Consider the following 22,943-nt stretch of genomic DNA (forward strand, 5'->3'; position numbering starts at 1 on the left):
GATTTTAACTTATTAACTTATTAGAGCAATAAAGCTGCTCTTGTCATTTGAGTAACTTTATTACAGTAACAGTATTCGATTCGCAGAAGTATAGAAGTTGAATACAAAACTAGCAATCTCAAAGAGATGTGTAATTTTCTAATACATGTCATTTTCCTGGGAAGCTGGCCATCTACGAGCTTTGAAAGAATGAACAAGTTGCAACAGAGGAGTACGGAATGTGGAGCTTGTGGAACCTATTCTCTTGTAAGCTACTTATGGAAAACTAAACTACTAACAGAATGGGAGAAAAAAAATTCACTGAGCTGTGAAATTTGCTATTTAGAATACACTCCTACTAAACTTAAGCAATGTGTTCTAATTGGGGTTCAAAGAGTGAATGAATGCAAGGGGGGGGGGGGAATAGATATTAAGCACCATTTTTAAGATGGTCAGTTTTTATTTACTTCAATGTTATTGCACACAAGATAAGAATTTATGTCACTGGAACTGGAGGAACATTACAATTTTTGAGTTCAGTGTCAACGTCAAATACTCCCAAAACATGCGCACAACAGGACAGAGTAAAAACCCTGAACTCCACTGAAAAGCTAACTTAACCTAAACTCGGTAAAACACTCTTTTGTTTTCAATACTACAGCTTTTTAACAAGGCTACCAATTTTATGCAAAATAAATACATGCAGAAGGATAAAAACATCTTTACAAAACCCATAGGTATTTTAAGTTTTAAGCTTGAAAATATGCAAGATGATTTGTATTTAAAGGATTGAATTGGTGAATTATTTTTACAATTTTTATATACAGACAATTCAAGAAACTAAATTACAAAATAGCTTGCACACTTAACATCTAAATTACTTGGTTCATTACACCATAGAGCAAAAGATTATAATTTAACCAAATCAGGAGTTATTGGCTAAATTATCAACGCAGTTTGTGTATTCCTGAGGTAAGATGCAAAGAATAATGTGCAAAGATGGGAAAATAAATGACTGTGCAGAGCTCTATCTACAAACTGGTTCTCCTACACTGCCATGTAATAAAATGTGTTGCTATGATACAAGCTGCTAAAGAAGTTCATTAAAGGCCATTAAACAAAGCTGCCAGACTTGATTCCTTTTAAAGACTGCTTATTTGATTTCAGACTGTGTATTCATAATTAGAATCCACTGAGTGAGTGATTGGGTTCTCACCAACTCTATTGAACATATACAGCTGAGCAACAGCAACTCCGAATGACTGACTTTCAAAAGCAAGTAACAACACCCAGTCAAGACGTGCAACAACATCTGGGTTTTGTAGTTCAGAGAAACTAGAGGTTTTCCACCAATCTTATAACAATGACAGATTATGGAGGTACAATATTGTTCTACCCAAAATGCTTCCTGCAACTCAGGCAAACACTTGCCCAAGCAGCCATTCTTGGTTTCTGAGCCTAGACCCAGGGTTTTTGTGGTGGTCAACCCTGCTGAATTTCTCTAATCCTATACTTTGTGGTAGAGGTTGCAACCAGAAGAAGCATTTGACCATTTTTTTCCTTTCCTTAACCATAAAGAACGAATAGAGTTTGTAATCCAGAAGCTTCCTGGTCAGTATGCCTCAGATCAAATAGCTCTGTGGTAAATGTACAACCTATCAGAAAACCCTAATAAATGCTTTATTTTAAAAGATTAGCATTCAAACTACTGAAGACTGCAATCAATTCCAAATTACCGATAATACAATGACTCTGCTGTTATCATAAATATACAAATTTATCTTAAGCATCTGAACCAAAAGCAAAAACAGCTCGAAATAGCACCATACAACAGTTCAGGCAACAATTTGCCAGTGCTTTTAAAAAGTTGCAAACTCAAATTTGGATTATGCTCACACCAGATGCTGGTAGTACATTTTGGTTAAAAAAAAATACTTCAGGGAAAGGTTGACGGTTGGATGATGTGGAAGAGCGGAGACATTGAGATGGGTGGGGGGAGGGAAAGAGAGAGTGTGAGAGTCTGGGTGCACAAGACATTAAAAGTAGCATCCCAAGTGGATAAGACAAGGAAAAAGAAACTAATACTGGGTTTTATGAGAAGATGCACACAATATACAAGTCTATATGTAATGGTGAAATCTATAAAAATCCTCAAAGATATGATGAGACCATTGGTGGAGTGACGTGCAGAGTTTTGTGCAGGATGTTGAGACAACGCAGAGTCATGAGGAAGTCAACTGGTATGAGGTAACACAAACACAAATATATTTCCTGACTTGGGAAAATATTGCCATTCCTTCATTTGTAGTTGGATCAAAATCCTGGAACTCCCTCCCTAACAAGTGTGTACACCTATATCTAATGGACTGCAGTTCAAGACATCAGCGCACCACCATCTTTTCAAAGACAATGAGGGATAGGTAATAAATGCTAGCCTAGCCAGTAATGTCAATATCCTGCAAAATGAACTAAAAACAAAACTTCAAACAATGGGGTTATTGTTGTTACAACATGCGTTGATTTCACTGAGATGTTCAAAATTATGAAGAGAGGACAGTACAAATACTCAGACCACTTCCAAAAGATATGACACAGATACAAGATAAAAGTAAAAAATTCAAACAGCAGGAGCATTTTTTTTTTTTTAAAACAGAAAGTACGGGGTTGTGAAGTTAAATACCAGAGTTGTGATTGAAGACAAGATCATGAGAATGTAGACATTAGATAGGTGTTTGAAGGAAAAGACAATAAAGGTCCATGAAACAGCTACGGCATATCAGATTAGAACTATTCCTTAAGTGGAAATGAAGCACAAACTCAGGCTGGTTAGGCTGAATGGTCTGTTTCCGTTATTATTTTTGTCATTTTATTTATAATTAAAGGTTGTCCAACCTGAACTTTCCTTCACTGATTTGCCTGATAAATGGCTCCTTTGGTGAGATATGAATTCCCAGTCTGCCATTACCAGAGCTCAGTAAGGGCAGCAGGTGTGGTGCATATTTTCTTTGATGCCACTGGACCATGGCTGATCATCAAGTTGAATTCCCTGATCCCGCGTTCCCCCCATATCCCTTTAGCCCCAAGAGCTGTACCAAATTCCTTCTTGAAACTACACAACGTTTTGGCCTCAACTACTTTCTGTAGATTCACCGTTCTCGGGTGAAGAACTTTTTTCTCACCTCAAGTCCTAAAAGATTTGTTTACCCCTTATCCTCAAACTATGGCCTCTAGTTTTGGACACCCCCACCATCGGGAACATTATTTCTGAATCTACCCTGCTAATCCTGTTAGAATTTTTAAAGTTATGAGAGCCGCTCTCACTCTTCTAAACTCCAATGAGTATAAACCTTACCGATTAGGTCTCTCCTCATATGACAGTCCCGCCATCCCAGGAATCAGCCTTTTCCTAATTGCTATTTATTCATTCTACTTAAAAGTGCACTTTTATTTTTGCCATTTTCTGCCTTTTCTCTGCTGAACGTTGGCACTCTGCCACATTCTGTGTATGTCAGCCTATATAATGAGCTTTTTTTCAAAATATAGAGTACACAAATATTTTGTTCCAATTAAGGGGCAATTTATGTGTGGCCACTCCATTTAACCTACACATCTTCGGGTTGTGGGGGTGAAACCCACACAGATACGGGGATAATGAGCATTAGTATACAATTCTACCCTTTCCCTTCAGAGGTTTGCAATACACACAAATCTCTCTACGATTGCTAACTGGAATCCATACTGATATTCTGCCCTTTCTCCAACCAAGTGGGATTGAGCCCAAATGTGACAACTGAACTGCTGCCCCTCCGGAGATCAAATTAACACTGAGTAAACACAAGTTGACAAAGATCACTTACCGTACAGGTATTCATGGTCTTCGTTCACACATGAAAAATTATCACGAAAGAAAAGGAACTGAATGACAGTGGATACTTGTGGAACTAATTCAGTGCCTGTGAGAACTCAGAAGTTTTTAATGATATAAACAATTTCAAGTCTCTGAAAAAGCCCCGACAGTTCATCGTCAAACTGTTTCTTACTGTCTCCCTTTTGGCTTAGCAGAACAAAGTTTATTTTCTCAAATTAAGTTAGTGCCACACAAACTACTGTAACATGCGGAAAAATAAAAGTTAGTGCTGTTGCTTGCAATTTACAAAGTGAGCCTGAATTTTAAAACTCTGAATTTGTTTGGAATTATATTCTTAACATGCTTCAGAATTATCCACCTGCAGCACATACTAGATAGAAGCTAAAGATCCACTCACACCTGGCCAAGCATCATTTATTTGAACTTCTATATGTAATCTGAATCTAGGCATGCTAGGTACCTACATTTTCATAGATACTATAATCCAAGCATGCAAATAAAGCTGCACTGATGACATCCAGAAATTTCAAACGCCCACATGGATTATGTGCCATTCTTACATTTTATGTGTAAAATACATAATATGGACTGAATAAGCAATTTAAAGCATGGGAAGATAAAAAGAAAGTAGAATAGCACCATGTTGGCATGGTAGCACAGTGGTTAGCACTGTTGCTTCACAGCACCACGGTCCCAGGTTTGATTGCCGGCTTAGGTCACTGTCTGTGCTCCGGTTTCCTCCCACAGTCCAAAGATGTGCAGATTAGGTGGATTGGCCATGCTAAATTGCCCTTAGTGTCCAAAAAGGTTGAGTGGGGTTATTGGGATAGGGTGGAGGTGTGGGCTTGTGTAGGGTGCTCTTTCCAAGGGCCGGTGCAGACTCTATGGGCGGAATGGCCTCCTTCTGCACTGTAAATTCTATGCTTCTATGTCAGTCAATATAATACATGTGCATAAGTCTGTCTGAATAAGTATTGCACCTCAAATGAATGGATAGTTGGGGGGAGTATTGCAAACACAATCATGTTGCCCAAATTTTCATCAAAACAGCAAATTGGAACCTGGAAGTAGGTTCAAATTTTAATACTTCAATTACCATTTCTCCAGTTGAGCAATTCAGACCAGCCATCCTTTCACTGTCTAGTTTATACCTCCCACACCAAGTACTCTTTGAAATAGCCTAACAATGCCACTGTTGAGATGTCGTGACACTTGTGTGCTGGGATAAGTGTTACTTGCCATTGCCCAAGCCCAAATGCAGCCCAATCTTGCTGCATGCAGTCAGACTTCGTTATGCAAGGGGTTGCAAATTATGCTGAACAATGTAGCTAGCAGTGAACCTTTCCATTTCTGACCTCATGATGGAGGTAAGGTCAATGATGAAACAGCTGAAGATGTTTGGACCTAGGACACAGGAACACCTTTGGCAATGTCATCAGGTGGAAATAATTGAAGTCACAATGGGCACAACAGAAAATTGTTGGAGGTCAACCAGAGATTTTACCCCAATCCCCACTTCAATTTTGCTAGGGTTCATTGCGGTTGTTAATCAAATGTTGATTTTATGTCTAGGGTGGTCATTTCACCTCATCTTGTTCTTGGATCCTTGATCTATGTTTTAACCAAGGCTTTAATGAGGTTTAGAGCCAGGCTATCCTAGCAGAACCCAAACTGAACAATGTCATATAATCACTATGGTGCAGAAGAATCTGCACCGATCCACTGAAAGAGCACCCTACCTAGGCCCACGCCCCCACCCTTTCCCCATAATGATCCATCTAATCATTTGGACACTAATGGGCAATTTAGCATGGTCAAACCATCTAACCTGCTCATCTATGGACTGTGGGAGGGAACCGGAGCACCCAGAGGAAACCCTTGCAAAGGTGCAAACTCCACACAGTCACCCAAAGTCGGAATCAAACCCAGGTCTCTAGCACTATGGAGGCATCAGTGCTAACCATTGTGCCACCCCAATGCCTCATTGGTTGTTGGTGATTAATTATGTTTGATAGTTCTGTCAACGACAACTTCCATCATAAGAGTTAGTGAATAGAAAGTATTTGTCGAGATTAGAAGTCTTTTCTTTTACGGACAGAACATAACTGGGCAATTGCCAGAAGTTTGCCAATGTTGTAGCAGTACTAAAACACAGCCTTCAGCATTGGGGCCAGCATGTCATTGCGACCCATAGCTTTTGACATATTCCATTCATACATACATTTCTTGATATCATGTGGCGAGAATCAAATTGGCTGCGGACTGATTCTTGTGATGGGGACCTTAGGAGGAGCCATAGGTGGATCACTTGACACTTCTGGTTGAGGATATGATGCACTCCCACACTGGGGATGGAAATGTTCATGGTGTCACTTCCTCCCATTAAGTTTTTTTTTTTAAATTTATTCTCCTCCTTTTTCACATTTTCTCCCACATTTACATCCATCAACAATAAACAATAATCAGCAAGATATGTCAGTCCCCATAATAACAACGATCCCATCTACCCACCAACCCCCAAACCTCAACCTGCATGTTTACATAAACAAATGGCAAAAAGCAATCAGGGATTACCCGTAGTCACCCTTAATCTTACACAGCTCTCCCCCTCCCCCCCCACCCCTCACTCCCCCCACCGCAGGTCTCCAGCTCCTCCTGTCCACTGCCTCTTGTAAAACTCCTCCTCCCAACCTCTGTTCCTTCCCCCCAATTTTCCACCCCGGCTAGACCACTCGGACCCTGTTCTGCCAGGCTCCGATGGCCGCAGCCCCTCCCCCCACCTCACTCCCGTTCACTGGCCGGCTTAAACCAGCCAGCGTGGAGGCCCCCGCCCGGGTCCCTTTCCCACTTGCCCGGCCCTAGGAAAGCCCAAAGATCCCCTTTTAGCACACAAACCCCGCATATCCACCTACACCCCAAAGAACCCTCATTTCGAGTGAAAGTCCCGTCCCTTCCCTTGTCCAAATATATACCACATTGGCTCCTTTAATCTCTACACCCGCGCGCAGTGATACAAAAAAGAAGAAAATACAGTCATGAGGTTACATCGGCACATGGCCATTCCTCAATTTGTCAGTTCTGCCACAGTCCTTCTGCTTTCGCAAACTCCTCCGCTGCTTCCGCCGTTCCAAAATAAAAGCCCCTGAGCTTGTAAGTCACCCTCAGCTTCGCTGGATATACAATACCGCACCGCACCTTGCTAATGTACAGTGCCCTCTTCACCCAGTTGAAGGCAGCCCGCCTCCTTGCCAGCTCCACCGTAAAGTCCTGATATACACGTATACCAGCTCACTGCACCACCCGCTTCTGCTTGGCCCAGCTCAGGACCTTCTCCTTCACCCTGTACCTACGGAAGCACAGAGTCACTGCCCTTGGTGGCTCATTCGCCTTTGGTATAGGCCTCCAAGACCGATGAGTCCGATCCAGTTCATATCGGGAGGGATCCTCCCCCTCCCCCAATAATTTTGCCAGCATCGCGGCAAAATACTCAGTCGGCTTCGGTCCTTCAACTCTTTCGGGCAGCCCCACAATCCTCAAATTCTGTCGCCTGGATCAGTTTTCCAGGTCTTCCATTTTTCCTCGCAGATCCTTGTTAGTATCCATCACCTTCCGCATCTCTTTCCCCATCGAGGCAAGTTGATCACAGTGCTGCAATAACGTCTCCTCCACTTCCTTCAGCGCCTCCCCTTGCTCTCGCACCTCCGCCACTGCACTCGCCACCTCAGTCCTCACCGGGGAAACCGCCTCCTCCACCAGCACACTCAAAACCTCCCTCAACGTCTCCATGCATTTCGCAATCTGCGCCAACTGCTTTTCAAATTCCGCAGCCATCACCTTAGTTATTTCTTCAGCCGTAAGCAGTGCAGCCTTCCCTGGTGCTCCAGCCTCCATTTCGCTGGCGACCCCGCGGTGACCTTTCCACTCCCCAACGGACCTCCAGCTGGTTTTTTTTCAGCCGTTTTCTTGCTCACCCTCGACATTTTTCTTTGTTCCTTTTTTCCTCCTGTGTCTTCACTGTGCCTCCTCCATGCCTTCTCCCTGCTTCTGCCGCCTCCACGGACCCTGGGACCGGGCTTAAAGCCCCGAAAATGCAGTTGCCGACCGGGAGCCCTCCATTGTGCAGCCGCCTCCCGCCCGCCATCACCGGAAGTCCTCCTTCCTCCCATTAAGTTAATTGTCTACCACCATTCATGACTGGAATTAGCAGGACTTTAGTCACTTAAACTATATCCATAGTATGGTGCTGTAATGAGGTTGAGACTCATTTTTAGGTGTGTTTAAATGACATGGTCTTCAACACTCCTCACTAGAGTTGATCCACTGGCTTGATTGTAATGGTTGATTGAGGATACACCAGGACATGAGGTTAGACTGTGGAACACAATCTGCTGCTTTTGATGGCTGACAACGCCTCTTGGATATCCGGATCTGTTCCAAATCTATCCCATGTAGCATTGTGGTAGTGCCAGATAGTAGAATGGAGTGTCCTCAGTATGAAAACAGGACTCATCGCCACAGGGACTGTCCAGTGGTCATTCCTAACAATACTGCCATGGACAAATACATCTGCAACAAGTAGATTGTTGAATATATGGTACTGCTTCTCTCACCGTCTGCTGCAAGCCCAGGCTGGCAATTACGTCCTTCAGGACTCAGTCAGCGAGGTTAACTGTGCTGCTACCAAGCCACTCTTACTGATGGGCTTTGAAGTCCCTCACCCAGAGCACATTCTGTACCCTTGCTACCTTTAGTGCTTCTTCCAAGCAGTGTTCAACATGCAGCTGTACTGATTCGTCAACAAAGGGATAGCAGTGGATGGTAGTCAGCAGTAGGTTTCCTTGCCCATGTTTGACCAGATGCCATTCAGACTTCATGCGGTTCGATCGAACCTGGGACCTCGACGCCGTGAGGCAGCAGTGCTATCCACTGTGCCACCGTGCTACCCCCTGTGGAAGGAAACTTGAGCACCCAGAGGAAACCTGTGCAGACACAGGGAGAATGTGCAATGTCCACACAGACAGTCACCCAAGGTTGGAATTGAACCCGGGTGCTGCTGAGGCAGCAGTGCTAACCACTGTAGCTGGGGAAAAGTGCATGTTTTGCCTGCAAATGGAGAATGCTTTACATTTGTCACTGTCAAACATCACACCTAGGATAGACACACTCCAGAACAAGTACCCAGCATACCCATAATATCCATAAGTAAATACTTGTTTTCTTGACAGTATTAGCAAAACATATGCCCTGTATAACACTCTCACATGAGAATATAAAATTATGATTTAGGTGGAGGCATCGGAAGTGTCTCAGTGATTACTAATCCATTTGAATACAGGTCTTTCAACAAAAAAGGTTTGAGAACCACTGATTTACAAGATGCACTGCAACAACACACCAATCCTTCTGCAACAGCACCTCCTAAACTTTCAACTTCTACCATCTAGAAGGAGAAGGACAACTAGTGTGTGGGAACACCACCCATCTGCAAGTTCCCCTCCAACTCGCACAGCATCCAGATTTGCTCCTTACGCCACTGGGTTAAAATGCTGGTAAACCCTCCCCGACAGTACTTTGGGAATAACTTCACACAGATTGCAGCAGTTCCTGCACCTTTTCAAGGGCAGTTAGGAAAGGATAATAAATGCTAACCTTGCTGCTGATGCCCACATTCTGAGAATAACTTTTTAAAAAGAAGAAAATATATTTTATAATTTGGCCTTTCAAACGGGACAAATTTCTAAAAATTTAAAATATTGTCATTTCAGTTTTACAATAAGAAACTATAATGGCTTAGATGCATGCTGGAAAGACACAATTTTTTAAAAACACAAAACTTGCATCCAGCAGCTGGAAATGGTCATGGCATTTGGGGGGTGACAATGTGAAGGAGGGTCACTTATGGCTGTAGTGTGTAAATTTGCCTTCCCTAATTCTCAAGTGCTTGCTGAAAAAAAAAATGAGGTCAACAATGGAATTTGCAATTTCCTCATCTCACTATCTTAACACTTTCTTAAGTAACAGAATGCAAGTCCTGAAAGTAAATATTAAACATCATTGTACATAAATACTCTCTCACAAAAGGCACAGATGGACTTTCAGGCTACATGCTAGCACACAGTTAATGTCATCCAAAATGCTCATTTAAATCCTCTGGCACACTTAATCAACTTCATACTACTTCAAGTACATCTGTCAGAAATTACAAAGTCCAGCTAACATGAAAAAGTTTCATGTTAGCTAGACTTCGACATTTTGTCATTGCCATTTATTTCACCTCATGCTGGTGCAAAATAAACTAGCCTATTAAATGGCTAAATCAGATCTGCAGTCCACTGATCAAGAAACAATAATTAAAGCAAATCAACTGATACGACTCAATCACATAATACGCAAAGTAACTATATAATTAATTAAATCAGCTTTCATAGAATTGCCCGCTATTTAAGCAGCAACTCACTGCAATTTGTTGGAATAGTATTTTTTTTTCTAAACACAAACGCCTTCTTTACACTACATTCCTCCACATTGCTGCTGTCAAAGGTTACAGCCAGAACTATGCTGCTTCAGCAGATCTAGACGACATACTGGAAATTACAACTGTACAAAAAAAAATAAGCAGTTGATACAGAAATGGCTAAGGAGGTTCAGATCTAATCACTGCCAGAGCATTTCCAAAGATACAGATGCAATTTTCTTTTTAATTCTATATTTTAGCTTCAGTTAATCTCTTAACTTTAAAAGTAATCAAATGACAGCAATAAAATTGAGAAGATGCAGAGAAAATGCAAAAGCCAAGCTGAAGACTACATAAATAAATGCTACTGGTCCACAATAGTGAATGCTACTCTGACACATTATTTGTTTGCGTGTCAAGCACAAAAATAACATAGCTTAATCAATTGCAGATCTTTGCAGAGTTAGCCGAATGCAAGCAGATGGTATTAGTCATATTAAAAGTGGCCTCAATGCCCCGGAGCTTGAGAAAACAAAAATCATCCAGTAACTCCTTTGGATATGGGGCAAAGATAGTTTCAAACTCAGTATCATTTACCAGAAAAAGTCTCCTCACAACATCCAAGCAAGAACCATACAAATGAAGGACAGCAATGTTGGCAAGGTAGTCACAGGTACTGTGATGTGACAAGTGAAAACTAACACAAAAGGAAAAGCAGTTACCAGGCTTTTGTTTTATTTGCAAGTGAAGATGTATTTGAACTAGAAGAAACATATTACTTCTACCCTATAATCAGTTAATCCAATAAGACATGTCAGGGGACAAAGCATTAGAGTTGTGCCATTTTTTGAGCTTGATAAGAATTCCAAGTCAACTACAACAGACAGACATTTTTTTAAAGTTGCATCACAAGAGATGCAAAAAAGGGAGAAAAATGAAAAAAGATGTCTTGCAAGCTGGAAAGAGAATAATCTGTCCTGTTAGCCAGAATGGGTGGGTGCGCAAACAGAAAATGAAAATATTTTCTGGAAGGTTACAATGGCCACCTTCCTTAAATGCAATCATGAAAAATTGGTAAACACCATCAGCATTTCATTGAAAATTTTATGAAGGAGAAACAAAATTTCAATGTTGCTGATACACCAACACACACTATGCACTGGACCAACAATGGGCTCTCTGTATATTATATCATGTTATGTGTTATGTGAAGGATAATGTTCTGCTCAAACAACAGTCAAGTGACACGAAGAACCATTATTACTGTGCTTCATTACATTATATTAAACAGCCTCATGCAGGCAAAGGGTTTCCTATCAACGTTCGGTCAGTGAAAGCACGTAGTGAATAATTTCAAACCCATCAGTTGCTCAAGTAACAAATCACAGAAAAAGAGACTGCATTATCACTGATTTACTGGAAGGCAGTAAAGTACGATCAAATCAGCTTCATCATAATTTATTTGTATCAAATGCATACCGGTTTTGAAAGAAGACCTTTTTTCCACCACATAATTACTTATTAGTTTGAGTTTGCACCAAAAGTACTTTTTGTTTCTTACACATCAGAGATGTTGTCTGCTGCATCTTAACTATAATAATTTGGCCAGTTATTCCTTACTCACTATTGACCGCTTCAAACCTCTTTTCGTTTTGTGATCCCTTAATTCAAATTTTGTTCAATTTTACACATCATCGATTTTCATGGTTTTAGGCTGTTTTGTGTGTAGGCACTCACAATGAGAGGAGGAAATCTTATATCTTACAAAAAAACAAATCTTTCAACGAAACAGAAATTAAAGCTTATTTAGAAAATCAAGTTTGGAGAAAGGGAAAGTTAGTTTCTATGTTAATTATATGCATATGGTTTCCTTAAGTAATATAATGCAATAAATTAATCTTTTTATGAAGTATCCTTGATTGAAACCAGTCAATTTACAGGAAGTTTTTCATTTGATTAAATCTAATAGTTTGATGTGACTTAAAGTCCTTGGTTACAATATGCTATTGTCAACCCAACATTCAAAACCAGAACAAAAGCTTTGAACCCCCTTTGTCTTGGAGAAGAAAAGAAATAAGGATAAAGCCTTAATAAACTTTTCAAAGTTCATTATCTCAGAACATCACTAACACTACAATAAGTTGCAATTTATTTCAAATGGTAAATCAGAATAACATGAATAGAGAATGAAGTGATCAATTTGTTCACAGAAGATTTATGACATTCCAAGTGAAGATAAACCTTTGCTTGGCACTGCAAAGATGCAAGAAATATGCAGGAAAGAGTGGTGAATAAGTCAGTTAAATCGCGGCATCATGAGATCAGCAAATTGAAAAAACCAGAATCTCAAGAATGCATAAAAAATCTTCTAAAATTCACCATGAATGTTAGTTATGACACTTCATTAGGGACTCGCACTTCCCAAGCACAGTTCCAATGACAAAAAATGGTTGTTTCAAAGATCTGACCAAAGTATGGACATCAAAACAAATTGGTCCAATAACTATGTGCTCGCTTGGAAATAAACCACCAAAATCACAAGCACTCCAATAGTTGAGTGAGAAAATAAAACACGATGATATGGAGGCAGAGGTATAAATTTCAAGCTTCAATCCGGAGTTCAAACCCTAATTTGTGTAAAATTAGTAAATGCTTTCAGGAGGTAGAGGAATATCCGTACCCAAATTGTTAACCGACTGAAAAGGTGCTTGTGTGGGCAAGTATAGATGTGAAGCTGTCACTCATGATCAAACTGCCCACTAATATTTATTGTTTAGTTTCACTTGTGAAGAATGTCCACTTGACATGGTATTGGAAAGCTACTGGCTAGCACAAAATCATACTCAGTGGAAGCATGCACTTTCATAGAGAGAAATATTCATCTGTTTTTACATTCGGGAAAGTGCAGTTAATTTGCACTTTACAGTTCATTATGTAATGAAATTTTAATGTAACAAAGCACTTCAAAATAGTTACCTCTGAGTTATTATGAGAGTACTTGGTCAAAAAAATTCCATGCTCTTCCCACCCAAGTAAAAGTTTGATTAAGCGCTGAATAATGTAGAAGCAAACATTACAGCTTTTGGTATACATTTTTTTATTCTAACTACAATACAAAAATGCTGAGTGATCAAAAAAACAAAAATACCTTCCCTCCATGATTGTGGGTGGATATTTGGCAAATTAAAAGAACTGATTTGACAACCACGTAGTGATCATAAACAGCAGCCTATGTGTTCCCTTCTCTTGCACCCCCCCCCCCCGCCCCCCAAACACACACAAAAATATCAATGCGATCAAAATGGTAATGTTAAGCATGAATGAGGCCCCATCCCCCTTCACATTTCAGATTGCGATTTCTTCATCCCATAGTTTTCTCCATGTTAGAAAAAAAACACAACACCCCTTACTTACAAAATGGAAGCTTCCACTACCAAATTGAATGTGCTAGCAAAATAAATAAATAACACAAATCAAATTACTTCTCCGCAAAAGAACAAAGTCATACTTTACATCTTTCACTATAAAACCGACGAGCAAGATCAACGATTATCCTTACAGGATAGCCCATTTCGATCTCTAACAAAATTAAGATGCAGGGCTAACTTGGTGCTGCAAGCTGCATTCCAAAAGAAACAAGATCAATTGAGTTAAGAAGAACTCTATATACTGAGCCATTGGATTTGAAATCTCTTAGAATGCTTCATGAGCATTATGGATAAGCTGACTGGACAACAATAAGGTGGTTAAAATTTTGATATTTTCGCAAAAATACACGGAATTGCTGAGAAGCTTAGTGCTGGACAGAGCCACAGCAAGCTGTGCGTTCAATGGCATCTGTTCGTGGTGCTGAATTTTTTTCCATTGTAATAATCAGGGTTCTCCGCTAGAAGCCAAGCTCCATCAACTGCTCCAAGTATGCAAAGTCGGCCTTCGGAGTTCTCGGGAACCAATATTCACGCACTTCGATATTTTCATCAAATTCCTCCCAAAATAAATTAAGTCCCGATCAATACCCCGCTCGTTAAATTCACGCAAGAAGGAAAGTGAAGTGATGCTGAGCCCGTATCAACCGATTACACGTCAAATCAGAACAAGGAGACGGCAAGTAAGAGCGATGTGACTCAAAAAAAACCACCACAAATAAACTATTTGAAAGCATTCCGGCAAAGAAGTGGGTGGGAGACTGGACGGTAGGAATCGGTATTATAAAGTTAACGTGCACATTAGTTGCTAGATTCCCCCCTTCTCTTTTCATACTTGGAAAATATGTCGACCTATCCAAAATGGACGCCTCAGAATTCGCCAACTTAAAAACGCACGCCACAACTTCACTTCGTTTGAAAGCAAACTCATCGCCACGTACAAGCCAACATTTTAACTTCAGCAGTTAATCTGCATGCACAAAGCTTTCGTCACACATTGTTAGCAACTCCCCTTCCCCCTCCTCCTCCCCCCCCTCCCCTCCCCCACACACAGTTACTTTTAGTGAAAGTCATCGCAAATGTTAAATCGGTACTCTGCACATTGATACATGGCCAAGAACTAAACCAATTTCTTACTTGTTTCTCACTAAGAGACGTTATTCGGAACTGTCTTTCGTGGAGCTGTTTCTTAAGTTCTCCGTTCTGGGGGGGAAATTTTTTTTTTTTTTTTTTTTTTACACACGTCTGCGATACGACCCGGGCGGAAAATTAATAATACTCTGCCCGTTTGGACACAATGCAGCGTTGACGGCTGCTGCTCAATATGCACACTCTACAGCTATGCTGACTAGCAAGATGAGAGAGATCGGCACTGATAAAGTTTCTGATGGTCTTCACGAACACGCATTATAAAGGAAAGGCTTAAAAGAATCGGCTATTTTTACCTGTGGATCTTGCTTCATCTGTGCAACTAGTTTCTAGAAACAAAAAAATTAGAATATTGATACGATTTTAATATAAAAAAAGGTCAAAGAGCAATATAAGTTATCATGATTGGGAGGAACAAAGAGGCACGCAAACACTGAGTCAGTTTCGAGCATCTCATAAATATTCAGGTCTCGTACTAATCTCCTCACCACATACACACACACACACAAGCCAACCGCAATATTACTCCAAATCCTTGTTGCTCCGAACTCAAAAAACACCAGCAAAAACTAGTCTCAAAGTTAAAGATCTTGGATGCAAACGACCTGCCCAGTGAGCTATTGCTATTAAATTGATCCCCAACCCCAAGGCGCCGCTCAGAAATGCTCAGCTTATTATAGGTTTGATTCCTTCTCTCCCTCATTCTCCCTTTTGGACCATCAGAGGGCAAAAAAAAAAGAAGAAAAAAAAAGGTTTTTTTTTTTTTCCTTTTACCTGGTGACACTGGATTTCTACTTTCAGCGCCTCTTGAAGGCTTTGCATCTCCATGGCTGGACTTCAAAAGCACTTTTTCAGACACTTTGAATCCGAACGAAATGAAGTTAGTTGTTTGCGTGAGGGCGGCTGCTGGCGTGGATGTTTCCCCACCGGCGCCCCTGCGATAATCAGCAAAAGAACTTAAAGCAGCTTTGAAATAAATAAATAAATAAACACGCCGGCAATAAACAATCGAAAGAACAAGTAGTCGGCACAGTCTGCAAAGCAAGTTCTCGCCTCTCTTTGCTAGTACGGACACAGGACTCATCACTCACTTTACGCCATTTTTCACAAAACTCTCCCGAAAACAAGTCACGGCGGTGGCGAGCCGGCCGGCTCCGGGGGCCCCCGCGCTACCGACGCCCGAAGCTCCGAGGCGGCCGGGGCTCCGGGGCCGTGACTTTTCCGTTAACGGTTTCAAGCAGCTGAATCCGGGGGACTATATTCCGCGGGTGCGAGCGCGCCGGGATTTCACTTTGCCTCGAGAAAAAGTTGTGCCTCGGCTGCCAATGCTAATGCCGAGGACCCGGATGCAGCAACGGACCCCTGCCGGAGCGACACAGCGCGCACGCGCGCTCCCAGCCAAGACTCCCCACTTACCCCCCTCCCTCTCCCATCTCCCTTATCCCATTTCCCTTACCCCCCCTCCCATCTCCCGTACCCCCCATCTCATTTACCCCCCATCTCCCTTACCCCATCTCATTTACCCCCCCATCTACCCCCCATCTCCCTTACCCCATCTCATTTACCCCCCCCATCTCCCTTACCCCATCTCATTTACCCCCCATCTACCCCCCATCTCCCTTACCCCATCTCATTTACCCCCCCATCTCCCTTACCCCATCTCATTTACCCCCCCATCTCCCTTACCCCATCTCATTTACCCCCCATCTCCCTTACCCCCCATCTCCCTTACCCCATCTCATTTACCCCCCATCTCCCTTACCCCATCTCATTTACCCCCCCATCTCCCTTACCCCATCTAATTTAACCCCCCATCTCCCTTACCCCATCTCATTTACCCCCCCCCCCATCTCCCTTACCCCATCTCATTTACCCCCCCATCTCCCTTACCCCATCTCATTTTCCCCCCCCATCTCCCTTACCCCATCTCATTTACCCCCCCATCTCCCTTACCCCGTCTCATTTACCCCCCCATCTCCCTTACCCCTCCCATCTCCCTTACCCCTCCCATCTCCCTTACCCCTCCCATCTCCCTTACCCCATCTCATTTACCCCCCCATCTCCCTTACCCCGTCTCATTTACCCCCCCATCTCCCTTACCCCGTCTCATTTACCCTCCCATCTCCCTTACCCCTCCCATCTCCCTTACCCCTCCCATCTCCCTTACCCCTCCCATCTCCCTTACCCCTCCCATCTCCCTTACCCCTCCCATCTCCCTTACCCCCATCTCATTTACCTCCCCATCTCCCTCATCTCCCTTATCCCATCTCCCTTATCCATCTCCCATCTCCCTTATCCATCTCCCTTATCCCCCTCCCATCTCCCTTACCCCCATCTCATTTGCCCCCCATCTCCCTTACCCCCCCATCTCCCTTACCCCCCCATCTCCCTTACCCCCATCTCCCTTACCCCCATCTCCCTTACTCCCCAACTCCCTTACCCCCCAACTCCCTTACCCCCCAACTCCCTTACCCCCCATCTCCCTTACCCCCCATCTCCCTTACCCCCATCTCCCTTACCCCCCCAACTCCCTTACCCCCCCCAACTCCATTACCCCCAACACCCTTACCCCCCAACTCCCTTACCCCCAACTCACCTTACCCCCCTCCCATCTCCCTTAACCCCCCCATCTCCCTTAACCCCCCCATCTCCCTTACCCCATCTCCCTTACCCCATCTCCCATACCCCCATCTCCCATACCCCCATCTCCCTTACCCCCCATCTCCCTTACCCCCCATCTCCATTACCCCATCTCCCTTACCACCATCTCCCTTACACCCCCATCTCCCTTACACCCCCCATCTCCCTTACACCCCCCATCTCCCTTACACCCCCCATCTCCCTTACACCCCCCATCTCCCTTACACCCCCCATCTCCCTTACACCCCACATCTCCCTTACACCCCCCATCTCCCTTACCACCCCACCCATCTCCCTTACCACCCCACCCATCTCCCTTACCACCCCACCCATCTCCCTTACCCCCCCTCCCATCTCCCTTACCCCCCTCCCATCTCCCTTACCCCCCTCCCATCTCCCTTACCCCCCCTCCCATCTCCCTTACACCCCCCTCCCATCTCCCTTACCCCCCCCATCTCCCTTACCCCCCTCCCATCTCCCTTACCCCCCTCCCATCTCCCTTACCCCCCTCCCATCACCCCCCTCCCATCTCCCTTACCCCCCTCCCATCTCCCTTACCCCCCTCCCATCTCCCTTACCCCCCTCCCATCTCCCTTACCCCCCTCCCATCTCCCTTACCCCCCTCCCATCTCCCTTACCCCCCTCCCATCTCCCTTACCCCCCTCCCATCTCCCTTACCCCCCTCCCATCTCCCTTACCCCCCCATCTCCCTTACCCCCCCCCATCTCCCTTACCCCCCCTCCCATCTCCCTTACCCCCCCTCCCATCTCCCTTACCCCCCCCTCCCATCTCCCTTACCCCCCCCTCCCATCTCCCTTACCCCCCCTCCCATCTCCCTTACACCCCCCCTCCCATCTCCCTTACCCCCCTCCCATCCCCCTTAACCCCCCTCCCATCTCCCTTACCCCCTCCCATCTCCCTTACCCCCTCCCATCTCCCTTACTCCCCCTCCCATCTCCCTACCCCCCTTCCCATCTCCCTTACCCCCCTCCCATCTCCCTTACCCCCCTCCCATCTCCCTTACCCCCCTCCCATCTCCCTTACCCCCCCTCCCATCACCCTTACCCCCCCTCCCATCTCCCTTACCCCCCCCTCCCATCTCCCTTACCCCCCCTCCCATCTCCCTTACCCCCCTCCCATCTCCCTTACCCCCCTCCCATCTCCCTTACCCCCCTCCCATCTCCCTTACCCCCCTCCCATCTTCTTACCCCCTCCCATCTCCCTTACCCCCCCTCCCATCTCCCTTACCCCCCCCTCCCATCTCCCTTACCCCCCCCCTCCCATCTCCCTTACCCCCCCCTCCCATCTCCCTTACCCCCCCTCCCATCTCCCTTAACCCCCCTCCCATCTCCCTTAACCCCCCTCCCATCTCCTTACCCCCCTCCCATCTCCCTTACCCCCTCCCATCTCCATTACCCCCTCCCATCTCCCTTACCCCCCCTCCCATCTCCCTTACTCCCCCTCCCATCTCCCTTACCCCCTCCCATCTCCCTTACCCCCCCTCCCATCTCCCTTACCCCCCCTCCCATCTCCCTTACCCCCCCTCCCATCTCCCTTACCCCCCTCCCATCTCCCTTACCCCCTCCCATCTCCCTTACCCCCCTCCCATCTCCCTTACCCCCCTCCCATCTCCCTTACCCCCCTCCCATCTCCCTTACCCCCCTCCCATCTCCCTTACCCCCCCTCCCATCTCCCTTACCCCCCTCCCATCTCCCTTACCCCCCTCCCATCTCCCTTACCCCCCCTCCCATCTCCCTTACCCCCCCCATCTCCCTTACCCCCCTCCCATCTCCCTTACGCCCCATCCCTCCCCCTCCCCTCTCCCCCCTCTCCCCCTCTCCCCTCCCCCCTCTCCCCCTCCCCCCTCTCCCCCTCCCCCCCTCCCCCCTCTCTCCCCCTCCCCTCTCTCCCCCTCCCCCCTCTCCCCCTCCCCCCTCTCCCCCTCCCCCTCTCCCCCTCTCCCCCTCCCCCCTCTCCCCCTCTCCCCCTCCCCCCTCTCCCCCTCTCCCCCTCCCCCCTCCCCCCTCTCCCCCTCCCCCTCTCCCCCTCTCCCCCTCTCCCCCTCCCCCCTCCCCCCTCTCCCCCCTCTCCCCCTCTCCCCCCCTCCCCCCTCTCTCCCCCTCCCCCCCTCTCTCCCCCTCCCCCCCTCTCTCCCCCTCCCCCCTCTCTCCCTCTCTCCCCTCTCTCCCCCCTCTCTCCCCCTCTCTCCCCCTCTCTCCCCCTCTCTCCCCCTCTCTCCCCCCCCTCCCCCTCTCTCCCCCCCCCTCCCCCTCTCTCCCCCCTCCCCCTCTCTCCCCCCTCCCCCCCCTCTCTCCCCCTCCCCCCTCTCTCCCCCTCCCCCCTCTCTCCCCCTCCCCCCTCTCTCCCCCTCCCCCTCTCTCCCCCTCTCTCCCCCTCCCCCCTCTCTCCCCCTCCCCCTCTCTCCCCTCCCCCTCTCTCCCCCTCCCCCCCTCTCTCCCCCTCCCCCTATCTCTCCCTCCCCCCTCTCTCCCCCTCCCCCCTCTCTCCCCCTCCCCCCTCTCTCCCCCTCCCCCCTCTCTCCCCCTCCCCCCTCTCTCCCCCTCCCCCTCTCTCCCTCCCCCCTCTCTCTCTCCCTCCCCCTCTCTCCCTCCCCCCTCTCTCTCTCTCCCCCCCTCTCCCCCCCTCTCTCCCTCCCCCCTCCCCCCTCTCTCCCTCCCCCTCTCTCCCTCCCCCCTCCCCCTCCCTCCCCCTCCCCCTCCCTCCTCTCTCCCCCTTCCCCCACCCCCTCCCCTTCCCCCATCCCCTTTCTTCCCCCCCTCCCCACCCCCTTTCTCCCCCCTCCGCCACCCCTCTCCCCCCCGCCACCCTTCTCCGCCCCCGCCACCCCTCTCTGCCCCCCGCCACCCCTCTCGGCCACACCTCTCCGCCCCCCCAGCCACCCCTCTCCGCCCCCCCGCCACCCCTCTCCGCCCCCCCGCCACCCCTCTCCGCCCCCCGCCACCCCTCCCCGCCCCCCCGCCACCCCTCCCCGCCACCCCTCCCCGCCCCCCCGCCACCCCTCTCCGCCCCCCCGCCACCCCTCTCCGCCCCCCCGCCACCCCTCTCCGCCCCCCCGCCACCCCTCTCCGCCCCCCGCCACCCCTCTCCGCCCCCCCGCCACCCCTCTCCGCCCCCCCGCCACCCCTCTCCGCCCCCCCCGCCACCCATCTCCGCCCCACCGCCACCCCTCTCCGCCCCCCCGCCACCCCTCTCCGCCCCCCCGCCACCCCTCTCCGCCCCCCCGCCACCCCTCTCCGCCCCCCGCCACCCCTCTCCGCCCCCCGCCACCCCTCTCCGCCCCCCCGCCACCCCTCTCCGCCCCCCCGCCACCCCTCTCCGCCCCCCCGCCACCCCTCTCCGCCCCCCCGCCACCCCTCTCCGCCCCCCCCACCCCTCTCCGCCCCCCACGCCACCCCTCTCCGCCCCCCACGCCACCCCTCTCCGCCCCCCCGCCACCCCTCTCCGTCCCCCCGCCACCCCTCTCCGCCCCCCCGCCACCCCTCTCCGCCCCCCCGCCACCCCTCTCCGCCCCTCCGCCACCCCTCTCCGCCCCTCCGCCACCCCTCTCCGCCCCCCCTCTCCGCCCCCCCGCCACCCCTCTCCGCCCCCACTTCCCCCACCCCCCCACTTCCCCCAAACCCCCCCCACTTCCCCCAAACACCCCCACTTCCCCCACCCCACTTCCCCACCCTCCACTTCCCCCACCCCCCCACTTCCCCCCCCACTCCCCCCCCCCACTTCCCCCACCCCCCCACTTCCCGCACCCCCCACTTCCCCCCCCCCCACATCCCCCCCCACTTCCCCCACCCCCCCACTTCCCCCCCCCACTTCCCCCACATCCCCACCACTTCCCCCCACCACTTCCCCCACCCCCCACTTCCCCCACCCACTCCCCCACCCCCCCACTTCCCCCAACCCCCCACTTCCCCCCCACCCCCCCACTTCCCCCCACCCCCCCACTTCCCCCCACCCCCCCACTTCCCCCCACTTCCCCCCACTTCCCCCCACCCCCCCCCCACTTCCCCCCCCACCTACCCCCACTTCCCCCCACCCCACTCCCCCCCCCACCTCCACCCCCACTCCCCCCACCACCATCCCCCACTTCCCCCCCACCTCCATCCCCCACTTCCCCCCACCTCCATCCCCCACTCCCCCCCACCTCCACCCCCCACTTCACCCCCACCTCCACCCCCCACTTCCCCCCCACCTCCATCCCCCACTTCTCCCCCACTCCATCCCCCACTCCCACCCCCCACTTCCCCCCCACCCCACACTTCCCCCCCCACCCCCATCCCCCACTTCCCCCCCACCCCATCCCCCACTTCCCCCCACCCCCATCCCACACTTCTCCCCCATCCCCCACTTCCCCCCCACCCCCATCCCCCACTTCCCCCCCACCCCCATCCCCCACTTCCCCCCACCCCCATCCCCCACTTCCCCCCACCCCCATCCCCCACTTCCCACCCCCACTTCCCCCCCATCCCCCACTCCCCCCCCATCCCCCACTTCCCCCCCATCCCCCACTTCCCCCACTCCCCCCCCATCCCCCACTTCCCCCCCATCCCCCACTTCCCCCCCATCCCCCACTTCCCCCCCATCCCCCACTTCCCCCCCACCCCCCACTTCCCCCCATCCCCCACTTCCCCCCCATCCCCCTCTTCCCCCATCCCCCTCTTCCCCCCCATCCCCCACTTCCCCCCATCCCCCACTTCCCCCCATCCCCCACTTCCCCCCATCCCCCACTTCCCCCCATCCCCCACTTCCCCCCATCCCCCACTTCTCCCCCATCCCCCACTTCTCCCCCATCCCCCACTTCCCCCCCATCCCCCACTTCCCCCCCATCCCCCACTTCCCCCCATCCCCCACTTCCCCCCACTTCCCCCCATCCCCCACTTCCCCCCCATCCCCCACTTCCCCCCCATCCCCCTCTTCCCCCCATCCCCCTCTTCCCCCCCATCCCCCACTTCCCCCATCCCCCACTTCCCCCCCATCCCCCACTTCCCCCCATCCCCCACTTCCCCCCATCCCCCACTTCCCCCATCCCCCACTTCCCCCCATCCCCCACTTCCCCCCATCCCCCACTTTCCCCCCATCCCCCACTTGCCCCATCCCCCACTTCCCCCCACCCCCATCCCCCACTCCCCCCCCCCACTTCCCCCCCCACTTCCCCCCCACCCCCATCCCCCACTTCCCCCCACCCCCATCCCCCACTTCCCCCCCATCCCCCACTTCCCCCCACCCCCCACTTCCCCCATCCCCCACTTCCCCCCCACCCCCATCCCCCACTTCCCCCCCACCCCCATCCCCCACTTCCCCCCCACCCCCACTTCCCCCACTTCCCCCCCACCTCCATCCCCCACTTCCCCCCCACCTCCATCCCCCACTTCCCCCCCACCTCCATCCCCCACTTCCCCCCCACCTCCATCCC

At 49.4% G+C, this 22,943-nt stretch overlaps 1 protein-coding gene across 3 annotated transcripts in view; it reads right to left on the minus strand.

Moving 5' to 3' along the window:
- phf21b (PHD finger protein 21B) overlaps positions 1 to 16,131 on the minus strand; it is a 266,437-nt gene extending 250,306 nt beyond the window's left edge. The window contains exons 1-2 of one of the 3 annotated variants that reach the window (XM_072484535.1): positions 15,650 to 16,131; positions 15,172 to 15,204 (exon numbers count right to left, since the gene is read on the minus strand). In XM_072484535.1, the coding sequence (XP_072340636.1) occupies positions 15,172 to 15,204; positions 15,650 to 15,703 (87 nt within the window). In that variant the 5' untranslated portion in view covers positions 15,704 to 16,131. The remainder of the gene's footprint in view (positions 1 to 15,171; positions 15,205 to 15,649) is intronic. The other 2 variants (XM_072484537.1, XM_072484536.1) reach the window with 2 other exon arrangements.
- Positions 16,132 to 22,943: the final 6,812 nt, after the last annotated feature.

The sequence above is a fragment of the Scyliorhinus torazame genome, chromosome 19, assembly GCF_047496885.1.
Source record: "Scyliorhinus torazame isolate Kashiwa2021f chromosome 19, sScyTor2.1, whole genome shotgun sequence".
NCBI lineage: Eukaryota > Metazoa > Chordata > Chondrichthyes > Carcharhiniformes > Scyliorhinidae > Scyliorhinus > Scyliorhinus torazame.